The sequence below is a fragment of the Sphaeramia orbicularis genome, chromosome 20, assembly GCF_902148855.1.
Source record: "Sphaeramia orbicularis chromosome 20, fSphaOr1.1, whole genome shotgun sequence".
In the NCBI taxonomy this organism is placed as follows: Eukaryota; Metazoa; Chordata; class Actinopteri; order Kurtiformes; family Apogonidae; genus Sphaeramia; species Sphaeramia orbicularis.
Genome location: NC_043976.1, coordinates 21,345,935 through 21,356,498, shown reverse-complemented (window position 1 = coordinate 21,356,498; position 10,564 = coordinate 21,345,935). Strand labels below are relative to the sequence as shown.

Below are 10,564 nucleotides of genomic sequence, written 5' to 3'. Positions count from 1 at the left end.
TTTATAGCTATAGAAACACAATTTAATAAAAAGGCAGGTTTATGCTGCAAGATATTGATTTTTGCCAGAAGAGAGAATCACCACTCACCACTGTTTTGCTGTCTGAAAAGGGAAAACATTGTGCAATTACTACAAACGCCTTTCTGAATTTAAAAACACCAAACTGTGAGATGTCAGGACCAATTATATGGACAGTACATGAGCATGTCCAGGTCTGTCAGGAGTTTATATTGTCGACTGACTGAGCCACTTTCAGCTCTGTTTATTTAAATGTCTGTGCTGAATGACTGACATGTATTTTACTCAACTTCAGGTAATGATAAGTATTTTTGTCAAAAAACATGTATTTTGAAAGATGCTGAAGTTGCCTCTGTCAATTATAGGATAGAGCAGGATCACCCCCGTTAAAAGTGATGGGTGTTGTTTGAGGAAATACTGCCCTCTTGTGGACAAATGTGTGCAAGTTCAGTTGTGCTCATTGGAGGAAAAAACATTTGAAGATATTTTATTATTATATAGCAGTTGAGTTTATTTTCTCTGATGATCGTATAACATACAGCACTGTTAGGTCTTGAAATTGATATTACTATGTTGTTGTTGTTTTTATGCATTGGTGCGTCTGGTATATATTAACATTCTGTGTTTGATAATGCCTTTGGGGTGTATTTGCACCATAATGTGAAATGTTTGAGTTAAGGATAGATAAATACCAAAATTCTGTTAAAAAAAACCCCATGCATTTCACTTTTTCTTTTAAAACAGACCAAAATTGTTTGCAACATTGGTCACTAACCATGTCTCTTTGACTTTATTTTGGAGTTTGACCATTAAAATTCAGACCTGTGTGTGATATACAGGTGTGACTGGCAGCATTTGCAGGAATATGATTTTCTGGAGGTAACACACCAGTATGATGTTATGCTTCTTTGACAGCTCACATGTGGCTTTAACACGTGTAAGGCATTTCTTTGACAGCTTATACTACCCAGCAGTGTGGACGCTGAAAAACCAAGGCCAGACTTTGTTGAAAGGTCTAATATGTGTCTGTTTTATATGAGGGTCAGCTCACATGACAAAACCGAGCTTTGTTAAATGTATGTATTGGCCTGGTGGACCTGGCTACACAAACACATTACTGTGGAGGATGACTTACAACAGGAGAATAGAAAATGTAATTAACCAACATGAGGTTTTCTGTTAATATTTCAAATCTGTATGACTCTGGAGAGCTTCTTATAGGGAACTTAGCTTTATTTTTAATGCTTTCCTTAATTCTACCTAATGCAGAGAACATTGTGCATTGTTTGGGATGAGTTTAATTGATATATGTAGATGAACAATGATCTGGAGAAGAGGTCAACTGAGGGGAAAAAAAAGAAAAACATGCATCAAAGTCATTCAGAACATCATATGAGAAAGTGTGATGAAAGATGCTACCTGGAGTACATATAATGTTGAATTGAGAAAAAACTAAATGCGGTACAAACATCTCACATTAAGCAGACAGCATGCCTTCAGTGGACTTTTCACATATTCTGACATGCAAATATTAGACGATAATTCGATTAGAAAGCACACAATTATTTGCTCACACATAAAATGTATTTCATGATATTTTCAATTTAGTTTGACTCAAAAAACAAAGATCATACTCTTCCTGGGCATATTTATGTGTTTTCCATTTTCTCTAGAAGACCAGACTATTTCAACTAATTCCAGTCCGGTGTAAACACAAAAGGTGCATATCACTGCACACATCACGTTTTTCATATTTGTGTCAAAGTTGAGTTATGAAAGCATGGAATAAAAGTCTAAACTCCTGCTTCTCAGACCATCTACTGTGTATTTCCAAAAATGCATCAGCACCTACCAAATGCAATGCTGTTTACAGGCTGATATCTGACTTGTCAAATATTGTCGGCTTATATGTGCTTTATAACAAAATAAAAAACAGATAACAACACCTGTATAGATCTTTATGTCAATCCTTTGGTGTGAAATGCTCCAGTCATGTTTTTGGGATGACTAAAAGGGCATGTTGTGCAACAAGCAACACAGACTAAGACAGATTAAGATTTAAGGTTCGTAGGGTTTTAATTTTGTGTTATATTAACTTCTGTGCACTCCATCATGTAAATTTGTATTAAGATATTAGACACATATAACCTGTTTTGCATCATCTTTCTGCGACCCAGTCCCCATTTCAGTTCAAAATCATGTAACTCAGATGGAGACTGTCAGCCTTTTCTTCATGTAAAGAAAAGCAAGGTATGTAGCTCCTCCCAGAATGCCTATCAACAGAGTCGTACCAACGATAACTGGTGCATTCTTTCTGGCCACACGAAATGCCACAGGGAGGACAGCAGATATCAGGATGTTGTTGACATGGCCCAGAACTCTCCTGAAGGCTGGACGCTCTACCACACGCTCATAGTATGTTTCCAGGTTGACGCGGTTACCGTTGCCCCAGTAGCGACGGGAGAGGCCAAGGAACTTGAGACGGTGTAAGGTGACTGCCAGAGAGACGTCGGCCATGCTGAAGAACTCACCGCACAGCCAGGATGGACTGCCTTCCTCTGTGAGGAAACACACGAGGTGATGCGGAGGATGTAGGGAATAGATAACATGATATTTAAAATGCTACTGTCATTATGACGGTGTGACATGACCAAGTCTCACCACTGGCACATGAATAATCTTTCCATAACAGGTTGCTGTACTTACCTGGTGTTTCCTCCACCCTCCTCTGTAATTCTGTCTCTACTTGATCCATCACACTTTCCAGTTCATCAAGCAGCTTCTTCAGATATTTCATGTTGTCATGGTCATACAGCTTGGACTGTAGAACCATTTTTATATATTAATGCATTCATTTGTAGCAGAATTTACTTGATGAAACATGTTATAATGATCATCTGACTCTTTGACATCTTGGAGTCTTACCTTCAAGCGCCTTTGTTTTGCTATGTACGCATCTTTAAGTTCCGGGTTCTGCTCAGCCAGTTTCTTCAGCTCTGATTGTGTGTTTCCTATCTGTGCTGTCAAAAACAGTTTCACATTAACAACAAAGAACTATACTGTCTTTAATCATGAGAAAATTTAACCCATAAAGATCCAGGGCTACTTTTATAGCCATTCCAAAATATATTTTTTCTCTATATTTAATTTCTCCGAAATGATTAACACCATTTATTATGACATTATCCTCTGTATTTTGCATCCTATTCAGTGAACATCATGTTTTTTCCTATATTTAATTTACTGATCATGTGGATGTTCATAAAAGGTCAGATTAAAATTGAATGACGTGAAACATATTACTGTAAAAGAGGCTGTAGTAGGAGAGGTTAACACCTAGATCAAAAAATACATTTAACCTAGAAAGACCCAGTACTACTTTTGTGGCAGTTCCCATATGATTCTTTCCTCTAAATGTACCCTTTCTGAAGTGATTTATCACTATTTATTGTAATATTGTCCTCTGTGTTTCGCATTGTTTCAGTGAAAATCTTGTATTTTGTTATATTTAATTTACTGATCAGGTGGATGTTCATAAAAGTTCAGATTCAAGTAGATGGTGATTATATCAAAAACAAAGAAAACTGAAGAAAAAGTGACTTTTTTCTGTAAAATCTATCATTAACTGAACATAAAGCAAGTGTTTCCATCCACTGTCATTGATCCAACTCCATGGGTTTTACTGGTGAATCAATGTTGTAGAAGATGACGGTGTTTCCATGTTCACTACAGAGCCTCTGAACGTCCAAATGGGTCATATCTGATGACCATGAAAAGATGACAAACTGCATTTTACACCAATTATTTACATGTATTGATAGGATTAGTGGATCAACAGGTATTAAACATTTTACATTAGTAGATGGTTTTGGTCATCAGTGGCTGTTTGGGTCTTTATGGGTTAACAGAGCAAATTAAGAATAAATGAGGACACAGTCTTTGTCTAATTTCAGTATATTGTATAGTATAATATGCATGCATGTTCAGACCTGTATGTTACTACTGGATTGCATCACAGTGTGTCTTACTTCGTATGCATGTGGCTGCATATGCTGGTATGTGGGAGTCCACAGTGACCTCAGGATGTAGGATGCAGCCATGGGTGTAAGCATCCATCTGTAGTGAGTCCAGTAGTTCTCTGTAGTGCTGCACTCTGTGATAATAAGTACTGCCTTCCTCAGGGATCAGCTTGGGTGTGCCATCTGAAGACAAAAATGTCATGAATAGGCAGGCAGAGTTATGTAATTGTGTTCTTTTATGCCATTTATAGGTTTAAATTAAAAAAAGAAAGGATTATCCACTACAAACAACAGAGCTAAGAAAACACATATTTTAACAAAACAAAACAAACAGGGAATTAATGAAGTAAACAGTTTCATGCTTACCAGATAAAAGCTGATTGGATTCAGACCCATACAGTGGAACTTAGCTTTAAGGATGAATGAAAATCATCAAAAATTGCAAAATAAGCATAATTTTATGATAAAAACATGCAGTATAAAACAGGCAACACACCAACTGTGAAAGAGTAAAACAACCACTAAGCAACAAAAATCAAAAAACAAACAAAGAATGACTAAATCTACAACAAACAAGAAATACATACAGTAGTGGAAAAAGGGTTTTTGATACCTTTAAAATGTAATATCAAATATTATCATGAAATATTTATGTAAAAATGTTCTTGTATTTCAAAAGATGTGGCTGCAGTTTGGACCTTGACAATTACTTATATGTTTTATGATAGTATTTTACTGGTCCTGCCCACTTGAGATTGAATTGGTCTGAATGTGGAACCTGAACTAAAAGGATTGGTAATATCTTCAGTGTAATTTTTGCATTTCACAAATTCATCCCAAGGGCCAGACTGGACCCTTTGGCGGGCCGGATTTGGCCCCCGGGCCGCATGTTTGACACCTGTGCTTTAGAGTGTCACTAGAACCACTTTTAAGCCTTACCATCATTAAAGTTCTGCTCCAGGTACTCCATAATCTGTGTCGGGTCACAGATAACGTTGTCATTATGGACTAAGACTGGAACTTCACCTGTAGGATTCAGACGCATAAACCAAGGCTCATTGTGCTCACTGAGAGGAAGGCTCACGTCATACTCTTCACAGTGTAAGCCCTTTTCTGCTATGGCCAGACGCACCTGCAAATAAAAAAAAACAACAACACAAAAACAAAGAAAGAAATGTGAATGGCAATGAGAGTTTAGACTGAACTGTTGAAGGGTGGTAGGACCCAGAAGTATGAGGGATGTCTAAATGTGTCATGATGAGACTTTGAGATTTGACCAAATGTCTTATCAAACCCTTAAGGAGCTGTCCAGTGCAGTGTAGTGCTGAAATGTTACTCTGCTCCACCTATGACAACAGCTACAGCAGGAAGGCACATAAACTATACCTCTGGCAAATACTACATATACAAAATGAGTGTTGGATGCTTGCTTCAAAGCATGACAGCTGAATACTCCACTGTTATCCTTTAAAACCAGATCCATTTTAGCAGATTTCCAATCAGACCATTAATGAGGAGCTGTCCACGGAACTGTGGTGCTGAAACGCGCTGTCACTCACCTTCTGGGAGTTGAAAGACTGCGTCCAGTGATAGAGCGTTAATTTGGACTCCCTTTGTTTTGCTGCTACATCACATTGCGAAAGAGCATCTCCCTCTGCACCCGTTTCTAAAAGGGCTGCTTTCTCATCTTGGGATTCTGAGCTGTTTTCAGACGCCATTTTATCTATTAGCTTTTAGGGGACAAGTGAGGACGGCGCACCATGTCACAGTGAAGGAAATACACCCCCTACAGGATGGGAGTGAGTGTCAAATCATTCCCATTCTTTATTTATGTTTAAACAGAGTGAAGAAAATGTGATGTGAAAAAATAATTACTTTAAAATTACTTTACATTTATAGAGAATAAACATTTCTGTAGTACAACATTGCACCGTGCTGTTTCTTATCCATGCAACAAACACATTTGTGCAGCAGAGGTCACTGTTTTCCATGCATTTTATGTAACAAAGTCAGATAGAAAGTCCTGCATTGTCACATAATATGATAAATTCTTGGTAGTTGTTTTAGTGGCATGAATGTTATGGGAAACAACACAAAAAAAAATAAAGCATCAGGGCTAACAGATTTCTGTAGAAGCATGAGAAATAATAATAATAATAACAACCAGAATAATCATAATAAAATACACAGGTAGTCTTTCTTTCTTTCTTTCTTTCTTTCTTTCTTTCTTTCTTTCTTTCTTTCTTTCTGTCAGAGAAGGAATGACCAACGCATGACTTAAATCAAACTGAAAACGTACATCAGTATCCTACATCAAGAACACTGACTGATAATCACAGTTGTACTTCATTTCCTGCGGTCACTCATCCCACTCGTGTAAAATGAATGGGATGAGTGGGCTTTCTTTCAAATGTTCAGGTTAGGTGCCCTGAACGCACCCAGACTCTCCACTGAGCGGGTGGAGAGAAGCGGAGAGTGGGAGGTCCCTACTGCGTGACGTTGCGGTTGGCCCAGTGTCTTTCTTCGGCAGGGACTCAATGCCTCTCTCTCCACCTCTGTGATCAGTGGGTGAGAGGGGGGAGACGAGCAACACACAGCGGAGAACCCGGCGTGCACCTCCGGTAAATGACGCCCACCATTCATACCTTTCCACTTACCCTTACGCATGCCTTTTGTATGACATGTCAGTGTCTGGGAGTACCAGTCTACTATCCTCATCCTCCTATTTGTTGTTCCCTTAGTCATCATCTTGTTGGCTCATCCTTTCATCACACCACCGGTCCTGGATCCCCCTGCCTTGGTCCTGGAGACGCCTGAGTCTGCAGCAGCGCACGATCTGCTTTATTTCCAGCCTATATCTGAATGACGGGCGGAAGGTTTGACTTCGACGACGGAGGCACTTACTGCGGGGGGTGGGAGGATGGCAAAGCCCACGGACACGGCATCTGTACTGGACCCAAGGGCCAGGGCGAGTACGCCGGGTCCTGGTCTCACGGCTTTGAGATAGTAGGGGTCTACACCTGGCCCAGTGGGAATACCTACAAAGGCTATTGGTCTCAGGGGAAGCGGCATGGGCTCGGTGTGGAGAATAAAGGCAAGTGGATGTACCGAGGAGAGTGGAGTCACGGTTTTAAGGGTCGGTACGGCATCCGGCAAAGCCACAACACACCTGCCAGATACGACGGTACCTGGAGCAACGGGCTGCAGGATGGATATGGAATCGAAACGTACGGTGATGGAGGTAAGAATTCCTGTGTTCAAATATGACAAGTGCTTGTACAGAACGTGTGTGTCGCTTTAAGTGCAGTGACTGATGATGTGTTATGTAGCCACTGTGTGTAAAGATGCTCAGATGACTGAGGGAGGCTAATGAAAGTGAATCCGTGCATGAATCTCCATCCGATATGAAGTTGAAGCTGAGATTGCGCACTGCGCAGCGTGATTAAGCATATCATACTTCTACCCCTCAACACTTTGACTTCTGACCCTGGTAATGGTCACTTCTTGGATACGGTTGAAGACAGCAGTTCTTCACTTTATTTCAAAGAGCGTTTAATTTGGCAATTACAGGTTGCTCCTCATGTAACAGTGGGAGGAAAGTGACTCCAGTTACCAGCTCTGTCTGTGGCACCAAGCCCCTGTGCAGACGGAGACTAGAAATCAGAGCAAATCATCTATTTGGAACCACTCATATTCTTACTATCACCTAGTTTTCTGTTCACATGTGAACCTTGCCTCAGTGAAACATCTTTTGAGGAGTGTCTGCATATGCAACTGTTTACAGTTAAAATGAACTTCTCCGGTGTCTCTTTAACACTGCCACTGACATTTTCTAGTGACACTCTAGAAAACCCACCAACAGGTGCATCTGCACCAGTAGCAAATTCTCACCTTTACTCATTGAGTGCATTTTCTAAATAGCTTTTCTGAAAATATACACATTGCAGTGCTCATTTTCCATCTTAGTTCACTTCTGTTAAGTCACCAACAAGACACACTCCAGGACTCTCTGTAAGTGAGAGGTTAGTGCATGGATACTTCTGAAATCTGAGAAAAAACAACCTAATTTTGTTGTGTTTTGCTGTCTTTATATTGTCTTTTTATGTATAGTTTCTTTTCCAGTCATGGGTTGTTATTTGAGCATCAGCTCCAGTAAAGTTGGCCTTATGGTGCAGAATAAATGCCTCACATATGATGCTTGCAGAGGGCTGGGCTTGGGAAATCAGCTGATCCTAGAGGATCTACACAACATCTGGCTGTCTGACCCTGCAACATCCTGATAACTTGATCTGCAGGGTCACCAAATTGAACTGCAGCGCAGAGCCAGCCTGTTAATCTCACACTGTTTATCCATCTAAATTCCTGCCCAGGCTCGTATATGATTTTCTTTCACAGTCTGACTATTATGACTTATTTGATTGTATTGGTCATTGAGTTTCAAGTGCTGGATAAACAAGCTTTTCTTTTTATTAGGAAGACAATTGTAATTTGATGCTATGAAGAAGCTACAGTAGGCCAGCACATGCTCATTGGGCTCAGCAGCACAAAATGGGATTAATGAAATATTCCTCTCATTATGTGACTCATAGCAATTCCCTGTCGTCAGAGACAAACGGACGGTGGTGAATGTGCCTACTGTCAGTGGGGGAGTTAGTGGCTGCCTGAAAATAGGCTCCTAGCTGAGTGATTCACATTCATCTCAAGTGATCCTCAGTATCAGTACCTTAATCAAATCTCTGTGATTGAGTTAGTTATGCTTGCAGTCACAAATCTGAGGGGAGGGAGAGAAAACATTTTATTAGCTGACATACTCTGCACCCCCACAGCAAGGCTCCTCTTTTGGTAATGCTGTTTGTGACTTTGTGCTGATATAGAGCAAAATGCAAGGCACACATTAGAGGTTACAGAGAAATCTGGTGACTCTGCAGAATCGTGATGATAAAGTACTGCATAAATCATTGCGATATTAGAAAAAGAACTAGCTGCAATCTCAAATGTGCATAGTTTGCTAATGTTTTACAAGAAAGACTTTTAATTTAGATTAAACTAAAGCACCCTAGTTTTGAAGCAGTGCAGTGTGAAAGAAGCCAAAATATGTGCACGAGCAGAGACATAACATATAAGCACCAGTTCCTGCACATTTGGGTCTGAAAATTGTTAGTAACAAGATAGTGAGAAATCTGAAATCTGTGCATTGTTATGTTGCCAACTGTCTTTTCTGGAACTCACTGGAAATGAGGAGAATGTTTTGGAGAGAGGATTAATTCAATATGCCTGATGCCTGGTACTATTAAACATGGAATGTTACCTTTCTGAAAATGGAACATTGAACAAATTGTTTAATGTGTTTTTTTTAAGCTCAGAAATAATGCATTCTATCGTTTTTACTTTTCTACTTGTTGATGCAGTATGTACAACCAAGGGAGAATAGAAGGGGAATGAATGCATTTGTATAATGCTATTCATGTGAGCTGGTATGACCAGGTTGTCTCTGTGTTTCAATGATCTATGTTGAATATGATAAGTAGGATTCTTCAGTACTGACTCTTGTCATCCTGTTCCTCAGGTACCTATCAAGGCCAATGGATGGGTGGAATGCGACATGGCTATGGCGTGCGTCAAAGTGTTCCCTATGGCATGGCCACTGTTATCCGCTCTCCACTCCGTACGTCTCTGGCTTCTCTGCGCTCTGAGCAGAGCAACGGTACAGTGCTCCAGGACCTCTCCTCCCCTGCAGATACACCAACAGGCAGCCGTGGCGGCTTTGTCCTTAACTTCCACTCAGACAGTGAAGTCGTCACTGGAAAGAAGAAGGGCCTTTTCCGTCGGGGTTCACTCTTCGGCAGCCTCCGGCAGTTACGCAAGTCTGACTCTCGGACCTCAATCTCAAGCAAGCGCAGCTCTGCACGCAGTGATGCTACAATGAGCCGTATCAGCTCCAGTGATGCCAACTCTACCATATCCATTGGTGATGGTGAGCTGCCAGATGAGGACCTACCTCTGGAGGACCATGTGGATGCCACCACAACTGAGAGCTACATGGGCGAGTGGAAGAACGACAAGCGCAATGGATTTGGTGTTTCAGAGAGATCCAACGGGATGAAGTACGAGGGAGAATGGCTTAACAATAAGCGGCATGGTTATGGGTGCACAGTTTTCCCAGATGGCACCAAAGAAGAAGGGAAGTACAAAAATAACGTGCTGGTGCGTGGAATTAGGAAGCAGTTGATTCCGCTTAAGAACCCCAAAACCAAAGAGAAGGTGGATCGTGCTGTGGAGGGGGCACAGAGAGCAGCAGCCATTGCCAGGAGTAAAGTGGAAATAGCAGCTTCCAGGTAATGTGTCTACATGTGGGCGCCTGTGGGTGTATACTATGTAAGCACACAAAAATGATAAGGCATTTTACAACCGGTGAACATATTCCAGAGTTTATTGTCAATTGTAGCTTGTTGAAGAGTCATATAGGCCTGTTTGACCAACACCTTCTGTTCAGAGTGAAGGCTGTGTAAGTGGAGTCTCATGACAAC

General features: G+C 40.7%; 2 protein-coding genes across 4 annotated transcripts in view; one reads left to right on the top strand and one right to left on the bottom strand.

Moving 5' to 3' along the window:
- Positions 1-1,293: 1,293 nt before the first annotated feature.
- Positions 1,294-5,781, bottom strand: gdap1 (ganglioside induced differentiation associated protein 1). The gene is made up of 6 exons (XM_030123889.1): positions 5,597-5,781; positions 4,977-5,169; positions 4,047-4,220; positions 2,944-3,038; positions 2,725-2,839; positions 1,294-2,576 (listed from the first exon to the last, which is right to left on the bottom strand). Exons 1-6 carry the CDS (start codon positions 5,753-5,755, stop codon positions 2,224-2,226), a joined length of 1,089 nt encoding a protein of 362 aa, XP_029979749.1. The 5' UTR covers positions 5,756-5,781; the 3' UTR covers positions 1,294-2,223.
- A 794-nt stretch (positions 5,782-6,575) lies between these two features.
- jph1a (junctophilin 1a) overlaps positions 6,576-10,564 on the top strand; it is a 31,807-nt gene continuing 27,818 nt past the window's right edge. For 2 of the 3 annotated variants that reach the window (XM_030123565.1, XM_030123568.1), the window contains exons 1-2: positions 6,587-7,278; positions 9,604-10,372. In XM_030123565.1, the coding sequence (XP_029979425.1) occupies positions 6,900-7,278; positions 9,604-10,372 (1,148 nt within the window). In that variant the 5' untranslated portion in view covers positions 6,587-6,899. Of the gene's footprint in view, positions 7,279-9,603; positions 10,373-10,564 lie in introns of all 3 variants that reach the window. The other variant, XM_030123567.1, reaches the window with a different exon arrangement.

Bases quoted from the DNA above. Each gene is read 5' to 3' on its own strand.
- gdap1 (XM_030123889.1), bottom strand. From the start codon at position 5,755: ATGGCGTCTGAAAACAGCTCAGAATCCCAAGATGAGAAAGCAGCCCTT. The intron at 4,221-4,976 runs GTAAGGCTTAAA...TTTTGTCTTCAG, and splicing joins GGAGCAGAACTTTAATGATG to ATGGCACACCCAAGCTGATC. The intron at 2,840-2,943 runs GTAAGACTCCAA...ATGGTTCTACAG, and splicing joins CAAAACAAAGGCGCTTGAAG to TCCAAGCTGTATGACCATGA.